General features: G+C 35.0%; 1 protein-coding gene across 9 annotated transcripts in view; it reads right to left on the reverse strand.

Moving 5' to 3' along the window:
* Positions 1–21761, reverse strand: part of SLC25A12 (solute carrier family 25 member 12) — a 51136-nt gene extending 29375 nt beyond the window's left edge. Inside the window, exons 1-5 of one of the 9 annotated variants that reach the window (XM_083842455.1) lie at positions 21595–21761; positions 21079–21132; positions 15283–15425; positions 10507–10622; positions 1069–1208 (exon numbers count right to left, since the gene is read on the reverse strand). In XM_083842455.1, coding sequence (XP_083698581.1) covers positions 1069–1208; positions 10507–10622; positions 15283–15425; positions 21079–21132; positions 21595–21606 — 465 coding nt within the window. In that variant the 5' untranslated portion in view covers positions 21607–21761. Of the gene's footprint in view, positions 1–1068; positions 1209–10506; positions 10623–11209; positions 15426–21078; positions 21133–21530 lie in introns of those variants that run through there. The other 8 variants (XM_083842456.1, XM_083842463.1, XM_083842460.1 and 5 more) reach the window with 8 other exon arrangements.
* Positions 21762–21881: the final 120 nt, after the last annotated feature.

Here is a 21881-nt window from a genome sequence, read left to right on the forward strand (position 1 = left end):
TACACTGCGCCCTTAAAAGACTGTGCCTAATTCCAGCATCTCAATTTACAATATAGATTTCAGATTCTATCTAGTCACAATTCTCTAGAATCCACTCTAGACCTACTTTAATTCTGGACAATAATTGCAGTGTAAACCAGAGCACACCTATCACTCCCTACTTTTAAGAGAGTATGTTGAAGATATTTTGTAAAAGGTCAGCTCTGGAAGTACATCATCTATTTTTCCTCAGGTCTACTAGACAGAAAACTAGAAGTAACATCATCAGGCGATCACTGCATCTTAACTTACAGGATTCAGTGCGATTACCTACAGTTGTGTGAACTTCTTTCTCTTGAATTATAATGTACATTTCTCCTACTTTACTCTTCCACCTTCCTCTATAATTGATGTCTTCCTTTACCTCCTTCTAGTATAATGATCAATTCATAATATGTTTTTCCTGTAACTTTTCAGCTTAGAACAAAGTCCAGTTCTAAGAGTGAGATCTTTTAAAGGCTTATTCGTAGATGGTGCTTCAGCAACATCTCGGAAAATCAGATTTGCCTCCTGCCAAGTTGGCTGCATTTAAGACTAAACTCCCAATATATGTGTAGCAGCATGCAGGATAGTGAGAGGGAAAAAAAGGGTAAGTATTAGGATGATGTTTACAGAACTAAAAGAAATGTTAAACAATCTATTAACTTTACATGGAAGATTGCACGGTTAACAAAACAATTATAACAAGAATGTAATCTTTCTCTGGTTGAAGTTAGTTTTGCTATTATATTCCTATAACAGAAAAAGTAGACTGCTCAATCCAGTTTAACAACCAATGAAATGGTCAATTTCCTAAAAAGTATATTTAATCCTATGTATTTATAGAATGATATTCAAATTAAAGTACAATGAGTAAATACTGCTTACAGAACTGGTATAGAGAAATAATAGTTCATCATAACTGTTAGGATTAGTATCAGATAATGACGATCATTACCAGAATAAGCTCAAAATTTATAATGGTATAAATGTATTATTAGAGATGAAACTGAATTTCAACTGTGCTTTAAAAGAAGGTTAATAACTGACCTGCAAAAACTGAGTGAACTCTGAATAGTTAAGATGCTTCTTCCTGTTATGTCCAAAATGCAGTCGAATGAATTCACAGTCCCAGTTGAAGGGAATTTGAAGATGTATAGTACTTTGTTCAAATATTTCTTTGACATTTGCTTTGTGGGAGGAAAAAAACAAGAAGTAAGCTTTGGGGTATAGTAAATCTACAAACATTTCAGGAAGGATACAAACAAATTAAGTTTTAAGTAACTGTTTAAGAAATGCTTTAGTTTGTTAAGAATAATTGCTAACTGAGCCTTTACAGACTTTTGAAAGAACACATTTGCTACGCAATGTGATACTTTCTGTATTACTCCATAAAACCTTGGAGTGTTTTATTTAGTTTTAATTAAGAAGCAATTTCCCTTGTACATGACAAATAAGAGCTATTTTGCATTCTGATACAAAAATCAATAGTGGTTCTCCATCTCTGCCAGGAGTCAAATTAAGCCCTTTATCAAGAGCACGAATACCTGCATTACAGTCTCATGCAATATTTGTCATAGTAAGTATGGTTTGATTGAAACTTGATTATTACAATCACGCTGTCTGAATATGTCTATTGAAGATAGGTATAAGAAATGCCATCTAAAACATATCATTAACTCAGCAGAAAGCACCTTATTAAAAGCTTTTGATAAGGCCTTAGCACAAAAATCGAATCCTATAAAACATAATTGGTAGTCTCAGTTATTAAAATGTTTTAAGATAAGTGAAGACAGAGATGTCCTCTTTTAAATGAACAAAAAAAAATCCTGTAATTTCAGAATATGGAATTCTCCATATGCATACTATACAACTGCAATATCAGTGCCTACCATATCTGAATTCAATCAAAAGTCTCGTCTGAGAAAAAAGGCTTGCTTTATTCATATATAGCATTACCACTCTGTAATACAAGCCTGTTTTTTGTGCAGATTATCTGACCAAATAAACAGTATAACTGGACATCTATGAATGCATTGTGAACCCTTTTTGAAATCTACCTCAAAAGTACCTGAATTGATTTTAGCATTCATCGGCTAATCTTGAACCTGCTAACAACCAAAATAAAATATGGCATATCGCTCAAATTTAAAACAAAATACACATTATTTTAGCTGAAAACACACCTCTTTTGTAATATGTTTAGATTATTTGCTCAACACTGGAGTGGCACGAACATCAGCTGCATTAAAGGCATACCGTGGAACTATTAAACAGTTCTTTTAAAAGACAGAATGTGATCAGAAGAACTTTGATATCATTTGCCATTAAGAAGTATTTATTTCAAATGAATGTGTTTATTTCGAGTGAATCTCTATGCTAAAAGACTACTCCATTCATCCTTTCAATTCTGTAGCTATTCTAGTAGTGGGCAAATCACTATATGGTTTTATATTTTCAGTGAGGAAAGGAAGGGAGATATTCAGAACAAGTATGTTTCAGAACGGGAACACACAGTAGGATCTTTGACTAGATCATCCGCTCCACAGATAGTTTGAGATTGCGTATTTAAAGAGCAGACTATGACTAGTGAGTGACTTAACTGTATTTTAGCCCTTACTTACAGGTCGAACACAGACAACAAAGAACTGCTATTTAAACCATAGTTTCCAAGGCAAGGTAGGCTAAATGAGGTGTTCAGGTAAGCAGGAACCTTAAAAACCTTGACTACTTGCAACTCTCCATTCATATCTACTCACTAATACACAAAGTGAGAGCTAGGAAAATGAGATGGAACATCAAATACATGGCACTGAACTGTTTTATTTTGCCACACTTCCTTTGAAAGTTTTGTCTGTAATAGGTTTATTCACCACTGCTAGAGATCAAGCAGCCAGGAGAGGTAAATTTAAATTCCCCACCTACTACTGATTCACTGTGGATTCTGAACAAACTACCTCGAGTCTGCACGTACTACAAAGTGATCAAACATCTGTAACACTGACTGCTTTTAAAATACTGAATTCTTCTAATACAAACTTAGGAAAGAACTCACCGAAGCAGCCAGAAAATTTAAACTGTATTTCAATTGTTTCCAACAATTATTTCACAATATCAGAGGAAGGTTAAAAAAGTTTCACTTTTTTCTTATACAAAATTATTCATACATGTTCATATAGACAAATCTTCCAATAATTTTTAATGAGACTGAAGCCACTGGAATTTTCCTTACTCTCACTCAAGCATTTAATTGTGTATGACTTAAAACACTGAGGATTATTTTCCCACCATATTGATTTTCCTTCCTAAAGAAACTTTTAACTAGTCATCAAAACATCATAGGTTGAGATTTTTCAGCACATAAAAATAATACTGGTAAATGAAATAATAAATTTACATTCAATAGTTGAGTGTATCGGTACTTGAAGAATCCCGATAGTGGCTAGCTAGCTTTAAAAAATAGTATCCAAATCAGACTGTTGCTTCTCTGAAAATTCAGACTCCTTATCCATTTTTCTTCAATCAGCAATATCTGACAATCACCAACATATATTGCATTTGTTACAGTCTGTGTTTTAAGACATGCTATTGTATTTAAAGCTTAATTCCATGTTGGCTTTATGAAACATTTGGGGTGCAGGAGCAAAACTGTGTATGAGTTGTAAATAAAATAGTTGTAAACAACTGACATAGTTAAGACTCTACACTTTTCCAAAGTGGTCTTGGATTCTCAAACATCTCCAGTAAGCACTTAAATTTACTACTTCTCTACCCAAGATTAGCAATGCTTTCTCCAATATATCAAGAATAGCTTCTTTAATCCAATGTTGTTGGCTTTTCTCTTATTTCAAAGGAAATCACCACCACTACTACTAACAACTCCATGATGAGAAAAGATGCAAATAAACAATCACATTTCAGAAATGCACAATGTGATCATGATCTGCACTTTGACCACTTTGAATTATGACCAAATGTCTGATTTTCAATTTATTTTTTTCACAGCATAAGCAAAGCGATGATAACAAAGAAAACTTAAGTGGTACAGTAAAGGTTTTTTGTTGTTTTTTTTTTTTTTTAATCTCTCTCAGTCAAAACCCAGTAATGCTTCTGAATTAAGATAAACTACAGGAATTTCCAACAGAGCTATTCTGCAGGGGGCAAACAGCAAATTATTTTTAAACCCTTTCATTTTAGTATGACATTTTACAGAATGCATTCATTGTCCCTGTCAATACATGTTGCTCATTTACTAATGTCTTCTCTTACTCTTTGCTCACCTTTCTGCAGTGGAATTCTTCCTACTGAGCTGATAGCTTTCTTTCTGAGCTTACAGCAAAGCATATTCTTCTCAGATAGGCATACAAGTCAGCATCCTGATGACACACTCAACTTACCATCAGCCCCAGGAACAATAAACCTACTACTCTAGTGCACTAGTACATTACCTCCAAGGCGACATGCATTCTCTCAAGATTGCTTCAAAATTTCCCCACCCAATCATTTTAAACAAATTATAGATGCCTGGAGCAGCTATCTGCAGGCAGCATACACACGACTGGCTCAACCTCCATCAACACCATTACCTAGCAGGCTCAGAAAAATGATACAAGAAAAACAAGTTTTTTTAGAAAATACTGAATTTCAGAGAAAGGGGAAGAAACTTTAAGTTATAAACACCAAAATATTTTGTTGATGAGGATGAGATGTAACAGAACACCAACACAACTGAGCAGAGCATTACACATCTAAATCCACAGAGGATACTGCTAGAGTTTGTATCTTTGAACAAACATTTTTTGCCCCCCTCATGGTGGAGATGAGCTCAGGACATAAGTGAGTTTTGAGGTGGTAGCTATCATCTATTTTTACTAAAAGCTCCCCAAAATGCAGAGTGGAAACCTCACAAATTTTCAGTGCAATCAGACTGAGTTTGCCATTGCCTCTCACAAGTGATGCAGTATCAATCATGCTTCTTAGAGACAAAAAAAAGTAAATGCAAGTTTTAAATACTACCATAAGTATACCAGAGGTTTGTTGTTTAAGAGTGTTTTAATGTGTCTACTCAGTCATCTATGGCCTCGTTTGTACATATTTCAGCCTCAACATAAATAAGGCATTTAATGTTTTCTATGCTGCTATTTTTTCCTATTTCTTCTAAAAGAAAATTTCATATATTTTCACTTTCAGCACAAAATAAAAAATCACAAGTAAAAGCAAGAAGACATTTTTAACGTCTGCAACAGAAGTACGTTAACAGTGATCCGAGCATAAATATAATAATGACTTTGAGGTGAAAGCAAAAAGACAAGAAGCAGGAAAAGTGAGAAAGCTAAACTAGAAATAATTGCCTTGTACTTCTCTTATTTTAAAAGATTTAATCAGTGATTCTGATTAAGATCAAGATTAGCGACAGGCATAATAATGAACTGTCAATACATATAACTTTAACGTGGAGTTCTCCTTTCCTGTTTCCTCCTGCTGAACTATGATCTTGAACTTAATACTATAGAGAATGTTTGAGATCTCCTTATGTTCTTATTTACTATTATAATAAATAAGGATGGGCTCCCATCCTACACTGCTCACAGATGTTTAAAACTGTGGCTTAAACCAGAATTATACAACAGAAAAGAAGTAACAACAACCAAACAACATGACAACAAAAGAAAGTCATAGTCATTTTGTATATTATCTGCATGCATTAAGCAAAAGACACCTTGAAAACAAGCAACTAACATATGGCAAACAGAAAGCCAAGAAAAATAGTAGCTTTAGTTTACTGCATGCTTGGTATGAACGTGTTTTTCTTACATCCTCTGATCCACAGTTGTGTGGTGATGAGATTTTTCTGTTTTCTTTTAAAGGTTATAAATAATATTTCATAAATCAGAACTCTGATCTCAGAACTCAGAATCTCCAAATCCTGGCATTTTCAATCCTATTATTCTTTTAGAAATGGTGGAGGAGTGAATACTATCAATAATCTGCATTTCCTGAAAAATAATACTCAAAAGCAAAGAATTATAACTATGTATATTCAACTCCTTTCTCTTATTCTTCTCACTCACCTTCTTCAAGTATTCTCAAAGTCTACCATGTTTAAGGGAAATCTGAACCTTTTTTCCCACATTAAAATGTGTAAAAAAATAATTATTTTGTTTAAGAGAATAGACAGGACAAGATCATGGTACACTCCATTTCTGGAACTATTTCATTATATTGATATTTATTATTTCAATTCACCAACATCACTGTAATGTTTAACATAGTTGCATTAATAGGTATTCTATCCCTTTATAACCCAGAATGTCTTGAAAGAAGAGGCCACTATACTCTGCATAGTATTTTTAGTGAGATGTTGAGCTGCAGGATGTTTTTAAAGCCTTATGTTTAGTTTCATAAATATTTTCCAATAATCTCAAAAATAATTCAAAAACTCTGAATACAGAAGAATCACAAACACAAGGGCAGTAAAATTGTTTCAAAATCCCATTGTTTTAGATCTGTATTTCTATCCACATTAGCACAGGTATTTCACCAAAAACAATCTCTGAAATGCTCCAGTTTACCAGAGAATAGCTTTCTTTGTGGTGACTCTACAAGGAAGAACAACTGGAAAAGCCTTTAAATTGTACATTCCAATTAAAATTGATACAGTCCAGACCATTGTATGTTTTGTCCAAGGGACGAATTATAAAGAATGTTTTTACCTCCAGTTAGACAACCTATTTTTTGAGAGAAGTTTCAGTGATGGTCACAGACTTCACCTTTTAACCACAGTAAGGACTATCTGTTTTAGCATAGAAGCACACCAAGTAGCTTGAGCAGATTTATTATATGTTTGCTTTAACCTGAATTCGGGTCAATAGTCCTTTGCAGAATAGCAATAAAAAGAAATTTCCTTTGTGCAACAGCATTAACTTCATGGTCTGTCTTTAAATATTCACTCATGTTAAGTAGCTTGGTCAGTTATATCCCATGATCAAAAGAGCAGAATGGTTCTTATCTTTTCTGGCTACAGATAGCAACCCAGAACAAGAAAGACAATGCATGAAAAAAAAGAACAGCCTTTCTTTATCTGCCTTGGCTGTTATCTTTTAAATATTTTATGGTTAAAGCAATATTGTAAGGGATCATCAGCAACACATTTCCCAGGAAATAGTAACCTAGGAATCTTTTATGAAGACATACAAACATTTAAGTATGAAAGATTTATTTTTTCTATTTCTTCATGATGAAAAAGGTAAATTAAATTACACCACTGCTTGCATCAATGGGTTATTAAAGTAGTCATATTATTGCTTTTTATTCAGCAAGCTGACAAGTAGTCCAGTGCAGCTGACACATGTAAAGAATATGAACATGTTGTGCAACCAATTTGCTCATACAAAGTAGGTCCAATTCAATTTTCTTGCAACAGACCTGCTATACACATATTGCAGCATACTATCTGCATATCTATAGCAGTCATTCATATGGGACTTCAGGATGTCCGAAACTCCTGGAAAAATATCCCAAAGCAATAAGAAAGTAGATGACATTAAAGCGACAAAGTCAGCATACAGAAGGCTTCCTGTTTCAACAGTTTGAATTAACGCATATTGCATAGACAAAGACACTGATTAGTGCAGCATAGCCAACAGGTACTTCTACCAAATAGTTTATAAAGAATCAAAAATTGCTTGCCCTTTTCTATTTGTCAATTCAAAAGAAAGCAATGTAATGCAATTTAAGTAATAGTTTCTCCACTGAAAAGTTGGAAGCTAAACTTTTGCAGAGTCAAGTGTCATATGGAAGGTAAAGAGAACTGCAAGACGCTGAAGTGCTCGTGTATGGTCTGAGTCTGTCAGTAAATAAATCATAAAAAGCAGATGATGTGAAAATGCCTGGAAAAACTTGCTTTCAAGCATGGATACAGGTCTAAAGAATCAGCAAACATACTTAATTCTCTTCAGATAAGTGAAAAAACTGACTAAATCAGGATAATTTTTGAAAACGCCATACAGTCATACCCCAATGATCTGAGAATATGGCTAGCTTGAGTGCAGATGTACTTCTTAATATCAAATTCAGAGCCAGCACAGCTTTCCTCTACTTTTACGGTTTAAGCCCAGCTTGAATACACACCAACATTATCTCACATCCAGCAAGACCAGTGTTGTTTCAAGTTACTGGCCTAACAGACACAATTTGATCCTGTGTTCCACTCCCCAGCACCTCCATCCCTTGCTCCAAAAACACAGTGCAGAAAAACCTCAATAAATTACTCTCATTTCTAGCAAGACTTAGTGGCTTGAGGTAGCTTTGGAATCCGTACAATCACATTCACAGGGTTGCATCTGAGCTAGAAAATCTTGACACGTTTGCTTCCATAATCAGCATGTCCATATGGTTTATCTGCTGACTGGATAAATTACCCGCTAATAAAAGAGAGCTGCCTTGTTTAATAGCAATTCTCACACTAATTGGTTAAGCTTATTTCATTACAGTATATTTCTAATAATTTACTACAACTTTCAGCTGTTAGTATGTAGAGCTTTTAGTTTACAGAAATGTATATATTGTACGTTATGTTTCACAATATAGCACCATTTACTCTTTCTACTTCAGTTGAAGAAAATTCTCTCTACTCACTGAAGAGACCTTGTCTTTCCTTTCTTCTCAATAGCTATTTGGAAGGGTTCTTTGAAGAAAATCAGCAGAGAAAGTGTCATGTTTCACCATGACCATCTTCCTCTAAAGACCTGGGAAAATCCTAGTTTTATATATTCTCCTGTCTGTACATGAAACTAAACTCTGTGTCTTTCTGTTTATGTGGTATGAAAATGAAAGAATATAGGTCTCATTTACAAGATAGCCTTTACAGGCGACAAGACTGACTTGAAAACTGATTGCAGAGTTACCAAATTCTGAAAGTATTATATATCATCATTCACATTTTTCCCCACATGCATTTATTTGCATAAAGCCCAAGTAAAAGTAAGTAGCCCATTTTACAAACTACATAAAAAATGAAAAAAAAAAAAAAAGCAGCAGTAACATTGGAATCTGTACCACAAAAATAGGTACCATTGATAGGTTACAGCTTACAATTACATATAGTCGTAATTGCAGTAAAATTTATTTTTCAAAAAACATGAGACCAATAGTAAGTTTTAAATTCCCTGAAGAGTTTGCTACCTAAGTTTTATCAGCTTTTTGAAAAAAATAATGGGAAAGATATTGAAAAATATTTTTGCTGTTTCTCTTGTTTGTGTTGTGCTTTCGGCCTCTAAGATAATGCTGTGCTCACAAAAATAATGATTCTCAGTCTGATTGAGGAATCTGTGTATAACCTAAATTGCTTTTTGTTGTTTTACAGAACCTGCTATTTCAAGTGTGTTTATACGGGCTACAAAATGCATACCTCCGTTTGTGAAATTATTAAACATACCATGATTAACAAGGTCACACTGATTGCGATAGTTTGTCTACATTCTAATGACTACATTTACTGACTTCACCTTTGCTTAAGTTCTAAGAGATTTTCTTTTCAGGATGTTGTGTCTAAATTGTTGAGTATTTGACCATTCAGTTAATCATGTAACTTAATACATGTCATAATTCAAGCAGTTTGTTTCATACAAAGACCCATGCATTGTTTCAATTTTTTTTCCAAAGCTGCAACAGTTTTCATAAAAAACAAAGTAGTACAAGCAGTAAGTGGTTACAAATCCAAGCATAGTTTGTATTTTCTTTATTAAGTTTATTCTTTTGTATAGAAATAACATTTATTTCTCATTCCATTTTATTAAAATTCTTAGCAATGATTTCTCTAATTTTAATAAAAGTACAATTTTTTTAAAATATAATCTAGTCCTCCCTAAACTGCAATGTTAATAACAGTTATTTTGCAATATCAGAAAGCAATATGGTTAGCCTAAATAAATTTGCCCAATTGCTAATATATGTGTTAGAAGAAAAAAAAAAAACTTAAAAGGCCATAGTTTCTTCCTAATTTTTTTTTGAAAATACATGATCTAGCTAGAAGTTACACTCATCATACTGAAGTAAGACTTGTTCCTCAAGAATAGGAGCGCTAGACTAGGAACTCAAAAGATCAGACCTCCTTCATTTCTATTTTGAACTCTTACTATATGAAATGACAGTTCTCCAAAGATATCAGGAGATCCAAATCAAGTTTTAAAAATCCCTCAACAACGAAGGAGCTCAAAGTCCGTGACAGGAAAATTTTACTTAGGATGATGCTGAACAAAATAGCATTGTATTAACTACTTTAAAGAACATGAAAAATCTTGATTCAAAAAGACAGAGCAAAATTCTTAAAATTGTATCACTTGGAAGAAAAAAAAATTACTCATGCAAACTCTTTTAGAAAGTCAGTATAGTACTACACAATATGCATTTCTAGTTGTGATGAGCTATCATTATCATTTATACTATTATTATTGCTTTCTTAAACTGTTTTTCCTTAGATATTCTTACCAAATGTTACTTCTCCATTGCCAGTCTTGTCAAATAACTGAAAAGCAACAATGAATATTGCATCTGGAGTACACAAAACAGATTCAAATGCCAAAAATTCTTGATAGGAAATCAACCTACAAAGGAAAATATAGAAGTTATAAAAATGTCGACAGATTGTTCAAAATGTCAATGGTGTTTTGTGCTTGATGCTCTATGAAGTGTTACAATTCAATTATTATAGAAAAGGACTGAATTCTTCCTATCCATCAACAACAAAATATAACTAATTCTCAGTGAGTATCTACTATTTATTAACTTGTAATTATATATTTAGGCAGACAGAACTTAAAAACAGACATTCTATCAGCATGAAATTTACAGGCCTGTCATTATATTACTAATTTTAATATTTCTCAGTATTTCTACTGAGAAAGAAAAGGAAATTTAATGTAAATATAACACTATACAATAAACATATTCTTAAAACAGTGCATAACATTCATTTTAAAAAGTCCAAAAAAGTTATACTTTAGTATGCATATAGAAAAAAAATATTACACTTCAAATATAATATGAACTGCAAAGTCATGTACAAGAAAGAAAAGACAAGAAAGAAAGAAACTATAAGAACATTTGGACAGTTGGACATGACCAAGAAAGCTAAGGATTCAAGTGTAACAATTGATCACAAGACTACGAGTTGTGCATGTAAGACATTCACCATACAGAAAAACGCAACTCAGGATGCATCAGGGGAGCTTTTCTGTGCGAGATGAGGAAGCAGCAGTATCACCAGATAGGGCTCTCACGACATCTCTGGAACGCTGCATACAAATCAAAGTCCTTGTGTTCAACACATATAAACTCAGACTTGAATGGATGCACAAGTAGCTTATTATGACAACCATAAACTTCTCTAGAGGAACTCAGCTTATTCTGACAAGCAGGAAAAAAAAAACATCTAGAAGGGCTCTATAATCTTTTATATATAGAAATGCTCTATATAAGAAAAGCTACAAAAAGATGAGCCTCAAGCCAGAAGATGAAGGATAACTGGCACAAGAACAAAATTGCATTGTGTTATCTGTAAAGATATTCAGAGTGGGCATATACTGTGGCCTTTCCAGAATACTGCAAACAAAATCCCTAGGTTTTAACAGCAAATATGGTTTCTTAAAACTACTGCTTGATTTCAGCCTTGTAAAAACAGGGGACTTAGATTGACAACTTAGAATATTCCATCCAGTTCCAAGTGTACATAATTCATCTGAATTTATAAATGTACTCTTTAGAACATTTTATAGTACGAGTAGTAAATGTACTCTTCATAGAAGATCATTAGCTCATAGTGATTACTTCACATATATGCCACTTATTGATGAGGATATACATATAAATTCTGTTCCTCTTTGAAAAAAAATCAAACCACACTATTCATTAGTTTATCTAGTCTTTCTCTGACAAAGTATATGCAGAATCAAGATACTTTAAACAAGATCACATATTTTAACATTCTTGCATAAATGTATCGCACAGAAAAATACAGAAAACGTAGTGATTTTGAAAGGAATTAAGATATAACAAATACAGAATTATGATACTAATTTGTCACACTTTAGACATCAAATCAAAGATGAGAAAACGGTTCTCCAGATGCGAAGTCAACTTCATCCAAATTACTATTTTGATAGATAAGGATTTAGTATCAAAGAAACAGAATATCCCTTAAAAAAATTGTAAATACTATAATTTCCAAACATATCTCACATAAAGGTGTAAATCTGGCATTAATTCCTAACGAGGAAGCTTTATAACAGACAGAATCAAGTGATGATCTCTGTAGAATGCATTCGTAGAAGCCTGAACCTGAAAGAAGCCATTCTTCAGAGGTCTCCCTTTAATAGTGCCTACAGTAAAAGGAGATAGACACATTCAATTTCCTTTCCATACGTTCAACTTGCAATGCCTAAGAGCAAGGATCCTGTGACCCTCCATTATCAGGGTGGAGGTAACAGGAGGTGGATTAAATGAAACAATGGAGTTTCCCATCCAATCACTATTCAAGTATCGTTCAGTGAACCTGCTGTATTGTAGAGTCCATAACAACATCAAATCACTTACCTCTCATTCTATTGGTAACATTAAAAAAAAAACAAACTACTATTTCTTCTGTACTGTTACTCTTCAAAGTAAGTACACAAAGTAAGCCACATGGTTAAGTTCTACTCTATCTTTGTTTCTTATACAAGTTTTTGCTCTTTACACACACAACATAGCTTTTAGATATAATGTATATCGCTATTGTGACCGTCCATTATGTGAACCACCAGCTCTTTCTTCAGGAATTCACTTAAGAACACACTTGCAAATTCTAAGAACAATATACTGATAAGCAGAGTAGTCAGAAATAAGCAATTAAAATGAAGAATCTAGAATGACTACTGTGAAATTTTGCAAGTTTGGAGGGAGAAGAAAATCTTTGATTTTACGACTTGAATACCAGCTAATGTCAGATTAGACTTATGTAACCAAGAAGCTGGTTTTGGCACACATTTATGTATGAGAAAGGACATGTACCCTAAATCCTAATTTTAAAAGCAGTGCCAGCAGTCTGATGGCATAGGAATGCTTAACTGCAGCATCAATGAAATCCCACAGTATTAAATAGACACCAGAGAAAGCAGTCATTTAAGGCCAAATGCTAATTTAGACCTCTTCATATTAATTTCTCAGAACTTGCATTTGTAACAGTGAGGAAGAAATGCTTCGAAAATGAAGTCTCTTGTTATACGAACTACCATAGGGAATTCTACTAAAGCAAACTAGTCTCGTACTGTAGTAATGGGAGAAGGCAACAGTTGGAACAGTTAAGTGACTATTAAATTACAAGCAGAAGTTAAAAAAAAAAAAATCTAAATATATTTGCATAAAGACAGCCAGTTCCAAAATGTGCTTTTTGTGTTTTTTTCTTAAAGCAACAAAGTTAAGCCTAAATGAAGTCAACAGATATTAACAAAGAAAAGTTACAAAGAACATTTTGAGTACTTATTTGAAGGGCAAGCAAGACTAACGGATTATGACAACAGATACAGGAATTAAATTTCATAACAGAACCAAAGCTTCTCAGTGACTTGCTCTGTGACCTTGGGCTGTCATTTAATTTACAAAGGCCTGTACGGAATAGGACTGGTGATACTTCCGTGGACTTTATAAAGCAAATTTAAGTCCTTGGAAAGATGTAATTAATGGAAATCAGTAGAAGATTACAATAATTATTCATGCTACATATTAAACTCTCTGTAGAGATGATATAAGAGTCTGGATTTTGGTATATTACAGCTCACTATAAAAGGAATATTACAAACGCAGAAGGAAACCAATGACGATGATACAGGTATAACACTCTTCAAATGAATTACTGATTAGAGGTAAATATAGATTAAAACATTACGGAGAATACATTTCAGAAAATGGGTATTCAGACAGATAAACATTTTGTATTGCAGACTATATGATAATAATTCTCTTTATTTCAATGTTTCCATACAAAATTAGATAAAGCACACTTACCCATATCTGATTACCTCACTTCCAACATTACTCAGATTAAAAAACAAAACAAAAATACTTATAGTCACAGAGTAAACAACAAAAAAGCGATGCCTCATTGTCGTGTTCTGTTGTAGCAATAAAACAAATTATTGACTTCTTACTGTAAAAAAGGTCCTTTTATAAAAAAAAATTCTGAAGAAACGAACACCCTAAAAGATAACCAACAGCTTTCAGAGAAACAAGGCACTCAACATGTTGGTTTAGTAGTCATCAGTTAGACTTATATCAATCTGTAACAACACAAGAAAGTACAGTATGTATCGCAAGCAGTGAGACAAGTTATTTGGATTTATCAAAACATATGTATACACCAAATGTATTATCAAAACGCTGCAGATTTATTTTTTAAAAGGCATCATGTAATATTATGTCAAATGGGAGATCCTGTATTTGTCATTTAGTATAAAATGTAGGCAGCATACACAATTTTATTTGTAAAGCACAGACACTGCAAGTTGCTCAGAATACTGTGCAAACTAATAAAATAGTCTAGAACAGGATATAGGAGAACAAAAACACTGAAGTGATGTCAATGGTCAGATTCTGACTCACAAAACCAAGGAAGTTAAGGGACTTCCAACTTAAAGTAAGTTACATCTATCTGTTTACATACCCTATTTTAACAGCAACTTTCTATCTCTTCTCTACAACACACCCACTCCTCTCTGCGTGCTGGACCTCTACTGTGGTCTATCTTAACCTCTTCACTTTAACACGTCTGTGTTTCCTACCTGAATTCAAGGCCAAAGCTAGAGGCCTGCATACAACAAGAAAGAAGGCTCTTCTGAAGAGTGAGTTAGAGGATACTACCTCAGTGGAATGGACATTTCATAAATGTCATGTCACAGATGTGAGTACACAGAAAATAACTTTATCTGGCAATCATACTGTATTAAGCTTATTTGCAGTTTAACTATCTTCCTCTGCATTTGTACTAATTGTCAAAATGCTTTCAAAACAAAACTTCCTTTTAAAAATGCTTTGAACTCTGCACTGTTAAACACCATATTTTCCCTTTAGTTCCACAAATGTATAGTCTACTGTACTTGAGAAAAAACTTATTGTCCAATTAAGCTTGAAGTGTAATAAAATCAATAATGCATTTCAGAAGATGAAATTACCAAAGAAACTCATTCGTTTACCAATGAATTACAGGCTTCTAATGGAAAGCAAAATTCTCACCCATCTTTAGTCTGATCTGCCACTCCAGCCAACAGCTGTACTGTTTTAGGATTATAACGTGGATCTGTATAAAGTCCTAGGTATTTCTGCACAAAATCTTCTGGGGTCATGTAATGCTCTCCATCTTTCTCAACGCTGGCATACTAGAATAAAGACAAAAAACAAAACCACAAGAACAAAAGTGAATCCATTTAGATGTTAATTATTAGTGATTACCAAACTAACTATCTTTACTGAATATCACTCAAAATGGTGCACAACTGTATGCAACTGCTCTGAAATTAAAATGTATGGTTCAACTAACAGTGTTACCATACCAGCTGCATACCACCAACAACCAGAACAACATCTATCCCTGCGGAATAGATGTGTACACAAAATAACCAATATCTTCTAATAAAAAGACAGTTAAGCACTTTCAGAAACTGTCAGGTAATTGCATAAATTTACAGAAATTACAACCTGCTATAGCTTTTCATTTGCAGCTACACTGCAAAAACACAGCACAAGTTCTTCCTTTGAATTTCTAGTGGGAGATACCTTCTAATTAATTGTTCCTAATCACTCTTATAATTACAGTTTGAAAAATGCATATTACTTTTTTCTTTTTGTGAGAAGTAACTTTTCAGATTCGTTTTTCCTGAAACTAATAGCTTTCACATTTGTCTTTTAAGTAAAAATTCACACACACACTTACTCTCTCACTCACATATACCCTCAAAAAGGTCAACTGAAATGTTTTGGTTTTGAGATCTTATTAACAAATTTTCAAATAAAAAAGCACGTGCAAATTTTACAATTATATAAGTAATAAATATTAACAAAACTAATTAAGTATAAAATTACCTAAGACTAATTAAGAATAAAATAAAGAATAAAATTACATCTTTCTTATTTGTACACCAAGACAACTGCCATATGACTGTACAAGTATTCTATTACTTTTCTGTGTCAGATCATTAATCACTGGCTGTTATAAACTTTTAATTTAAAGTAAATTTTTTAGCCTAACACAAATTCTGTACCTTTAACTGTCCAGTTAGGCTGGATAATACCAATCTAGGACTAAGAATGTGAGGATGCAGGAGTAGAAAGCATCACAAGTTCATTTTACAAATCAAGCCTACTTCTGAGTTACCAGAACTAGATGCTAATCGGTCATTCCTGTCAATAACCAATACTATCACCCCTCTTTTTATGTGCCTTGATACAGAAGCACATATTAACTTACTTTCTTGCTATCTACACTATCTTGCTATCTATGAATTACTTCCTTGCTATCCGTTGCCATCACTAAACATTAAGTAGCATATAATATTTGAAGTCATCATCATGTAGGAAAATTAATAAAGGGGAATTGTATTATGAAAGTTCCTACCCCTCAGGTCTTGTTTCAAGATGGCAGCACTGCTGCAGAAATTTTTTCTCATTTATGATATGACAGTAATCTTAGAAATAAAACCTAAATTTTCAGATTGCAAGATTACATTATGTTTGCATCCTGTAACAGAGGAAAAAAGCTCACAAAAGATTTCTAGTTCACTAACCTACTGTGATCCAGTCCACTTTGATGATTGAGTTTTTCTCTGCATTTTTGCTCAGAAAACCTGTAAGAAACTTACTAAATAGCTTTAAACCCATCTCTTCTGTTCACTCTCTCCACTTGTAGATATAAAGATTTGGATGCAAATCTTCACATATACATAGAACTGTCTTCCTTCTGAGATATGGAAATTGCAAAATTCCACAGCTGTTTCATGAGAATGTTGATGTGCAATTAAAGTAGTGACTTTTAATTCATTTGTGAAAATGCAATTCACCTTTCTAGATTCTAGTCATTCAAAGTCATCAATGTAAGTGTTCTCTGCAGAAAAAGAAAAGGCAATGCCCCCCACATCTCGAAGAGCTATCATCTATGCAACATCCATGTTTGGAAACCCAAACTTCAATTAGTAGCCTTACATGTAATTTTTCAGCTGTTCCACTATGCACTGCAGTATCTTGATTCAGTTCATAGGTTTTTGTGAAAAAGGAACAAAACAGGTCCTCACACAGCCAGGGACCCATAGGAATTAGAATGTTAACGCCACCACCTACACAACAAACCTGTTAAGATGTAACACTCCACTATGATAAAGGAGAACATTTACACGTCTAATGTATTTTTCAGCTGTTCTGAAACCCAGTTTCAACATAAAAGAGCTTGCATCAGCACCATCGTCTCCGTAAGCATCTCCCTTAGCCTCCCACATCTCTTCCACAACACCAGCTCCTCACGTCACCTGTCCCTCTACCACCCTATAGTTGTGATGACAGCTGTTTGCAAGACTGATTGTACACCAGACTATTGAACTTATCCATAATTAATGGATGATTTCCACAAAAACGGGAACACAAAGCAACAGATGGGAATCCTTCAATTCAGCACTGCTGCTGACATAAGATATGATGAAACTGTGGCTTTGCTGAATCAACTAAGAAAGGATCTCTTCTCAGCCATCTATAGATGTGACTTAAAAAATGCATTGTGAAGCTCAGTTCTGTTGCAATGCACATAATCTAAATGAAGTTTTATATATGAAGGACCATCAAACATGGAGAGTATCGAGCACATCTTTAAGAACAACAGAGTTCAACTGCTTGACAATGGATGGCCTATGAGAGAGTCAAAAATCTAAACATCTTTATTTAATTCAGACACCAACCTACCTGAGTTTATTACAAATAGTGAATTGTTTTTACAACAAAACCTGTGTAGAGGAAGTTTTGTTAAAAAAATTTTGAGACTAAAATAATTAAAGGACAGATACGTTCAGCTCCATACGAGAAGGTCATGAGCTTGGCTGCGAGCCAATAAATTAATGTCTGACAAAGTAGCTAGGCTATTCCCTGTTGGCATGTATTTACAGCTTCTGCCCTTAAGTGATCTTTTCACCATGCAACATTAAGTATCTTTTGCAACAAGACAGGCAATTGTTAATTATACTTTAATTTGCAGATAAAATATGACAAACAATCAAATACGTATTTCCCTGTCTTGAATTATGTTACAATATATTTAAAAATTTACAATACATGTATAACCTATCTCAGAAAGGCACTTCATGAATTTGCATATGACTTTTTTTTAAGCTTCATCACAAAACATGAGCACACTAAAAATCTACTCTATTCGTACAATGTCGTGTTAGGTAGCACCATGCTTTTACAAGTGATGCACTGTTTGAAAAATTGCTTAGTTTTCAGTTTAAAGTGGGGCTTTCTATCCAAATGATTTTATCTGGGCAGAGAAGAAAGAATTTCTAAAACAAGAAACCTATGGACACTCAACATTTTTATTTATTTATTTATTTATTTTAAAGTCTCAGGTATGAGCAGGAGACCCAGGACATTTTTAAGAGGGGTAGGGGGAAGTTTCACATATGAAAATTTGAAAGTTTTTGGGCTTCTTTCTCCACCTTGCTAAACAGGTTTCATTTGCGTTTAGGAGATGGGGAATAATTCAGTTATCTTTCCCCAGGGTTTACTGTGTCTTGCCTAAGAAAAAAGAATGAAGTCTCACTAAGAAATCTGATAATTGTTGTCCTATACAAGTATTTAATCCTTCTGTGAATTTCTGTTTTGTTCTTTTAAGGCTGTCACTGAAGTCAGTGGTTAACAAACATCTGAGAGGTAACTTATTTGATGGTGTACACACATGAGGTTTTAATGCCTGCATTCCACAGTTACAGGATTACCTGGAAATAATAGCACAATGCCTACTTTATGCAAATAGAGTATTAAAGTGAATTAATTAAACCATTAATTTTTAATGGTTTAAAATAACTTTGAAAAACTTAGAATTCCTAAAGCTTGCTAAAAGAAAGGCAAATGTTTTATTGGTTAAGATACAACTTAGACTGGCAGAGGAGTCAGTGTTATCCCATTAGAGGATACGTATGAATAGAAGGAAATTTAAGCACACTCTCTATGAATAAGGTGGCTGACAAGGAGGCCTAGAGTTCACATCTTCCCTTGCATCCATTTCCAAGGGAAGCCAAATTTAGGAAGGAATGCACGCCCTTTAACTGAAGCTCACAGAACAGGCCTGCACCCTCAGCAAAGAGCACAACATATCTGACCCGTGATGTGTGCAACACTAACAGTATTTCATAACAAGACTCTACATATAACTTAGTCTTAGAAAGACTGGGTTCTCTTTAGATTTTTTTAATGTTTGCAAATAAGTTTGCTTGCTACCTATCAAAGAAAGAACATAGTTTCACCTTCAATCAGAATCAAATAACCCCCCCATTTCTATAAACTCTTCCTATTTGAAGCAGTGTCTGTGTTATGTCTTTTTTTTAATGACAAATCTCATGTACCTAAGGGGATACAAAAGAGCTTTTGTATTTTTGATTTCTGAGGGCATGAAACATTCTACAACTTAATGTACGTGTTTCTTTGAAAGTTATATGGAGAAAAACAAAAAACTCTTTTAAGCCTGTAGTTTGTTTGTTTTTTAGGTGAATAAAGGATGTATCGTACAACTTAATCTCTAAGCTGTCTGTAGGGCCACATCCTTCCTCTCCGCTTTTCCCTGTATCACCAAAATAAAGGACTTCAAACAATTTACTTATTTCCAGAAGCAAGTACTTCTAGTGACTATAAGTCAAGAATCACGCAAAGTTCCCGTTTACAAACCAAATATTTTCACATCAGGCTTGGGTTTTTTCTGGAAACAATTTTGCACTACAAGTATATGTATGAAAATTCATATTTTCATGATTCCTGTTTGATTAATGTACTTTATTGTATCCCTTACATACAAAAGCTGAATGTCACATCAACAAGAAATGAATTTGTGATAGAATAACTTTAACTAGAAATTAACAGCTGGGCTTCCATGATTTGATTCCAAAGTTCTAAATTTTAACACTTGAGTGATGTTATCAGAGTAATCTGTTACACAAAATCAAAAATCCCCCCAAATAATAGTTGAGATATCATGTCTCTCTCTTGGGCAAAAAGCTTTCTTCATCTAATTCTCACATGTTAGATAACAAGGTAGGTCCAAAAGCTGCACAGAGATGTCATACTAGAGCTCATTATTTACAATATTAGCTCTAATATTTACATTCTTCCCTTTCTCATAGAGTTAAGCTTCTTGAATATACTGTGTAATACTCATCAGGAAAGAAAAAAGATATTTTAGTGATTTTGGAAACATCCATGAATTAATCGTGGACCTAAAACATAGGACCTTCAAACCTTAAAGTTTTAAGACTGATGGGATTTTTCTTTCAGATCATGCTTCACTGTAACTAAAGGGAATGGATAAAGCTTCACATTATTAATTAAGTATGGTAATTTCAATGTCCTGCAAGAGATAATATTATGAAATACATCAATCTTAAAAAAAAAAAAAGTTTAAATTCTAAAAACATCACCAGAAATCTATCTATTTATAAGAGGATCACATAAAAGCTATACAAGTATACAGTCTTAATAAGAAGTATTTTTTAGAATCGTGTAAAAATTTATTTAAAAATAACAGCTATGGATGAAATTATTTATTATAGAAAGTTAGAAAATACTTCAGAGAATTACTTAAGATTAGAATTTGGAGTGGTTGACCACCATTTGTGTCAGGAGCAGTTTCACCTCAATGCCTGAAGACCCCCTCAACATACAGTGTACTCGAAACGCACTTCTAAGCGCTCCATGACCAAGACACACATATGACGCTGTGGCTAACAGCTGGAAAGGCAAAAATACAAGTCCGTCAATCAAACAACGTTTGACAGGTCCGTTTACCTGCAAAAAAATACTTCGCAGCTCAGCAGGATCCGCTCTCTTGGTTGAGGGCACCTGCAAATAAAAGCAAGTTAATGCTTCACCAGCTGAGCTACCGACACAGCTGCGAAAACCCCCGCAACTGACACCGATAAGGGCTGCGCTATCAGCTCCCTTATCTAAGCGATAAGGAGACTCTCCGAGGTGAAACCCCTGCGGTTACCGCCGCACGCTCCCGTAACCCCAGGGCCGCTGCCAGCTGCCGAAACCCGGCGGCTCTCCGGTGCCACGACCGCCCCGGGGGGCGCCCGGCCGCCACCCCGCGGCTCCCCGCCGCCTCCCCTCAGGAGGCGGAGGCAGCACGGGCTGCGCTCGTCCCTTCCCCGCGGCCGCCCCGCCGCCTTCCCCTGGCCCCCCGCGGGGCTGCCCCGTAATGGCGGCGGCCGCCCCCTCACCGCCCGCAGCCCCCTCACCGCCCGGCGCCTCCCGGCCGCCCCCCGCCTCCTCACGAGCCGAGCGGCGTGGGGGTAGAGTCACCTTGACCGCCATGCTGCGCCCGGCCGCCAGCAGCAGCGGCAGGAGGAGGAGGAGCGCGAGGAGCCTCCACGCGCCGCCCCAGCGCAGCGCTGTGGTACCGAGCGGAGCGCCCCGCCCCTTCAACGCCTTCACGCTGCCGCGGACGCTGACAGGGCAGACGCGAGGCCGCAGCACTGAGCGTGCGCCCGCCCGGCCCGTGCAGCCCGCGCTGTGCCGGCAGCGGGCGGGGCTATGCAAATGAGCCGCGGCGCGCACGCCCTTCCCACAGGCTGCCGCCGCAGGGGGGC

Source organism: Anser anser (genome assembly GCF_964211835.1).
Source record: "Anser anser genome assembly, chromosome: 6".
NCBI lineage: Eukaryota > Metazoa > Chordata > Aves > Anseriformes > Anatidae > Anser > Anser anser.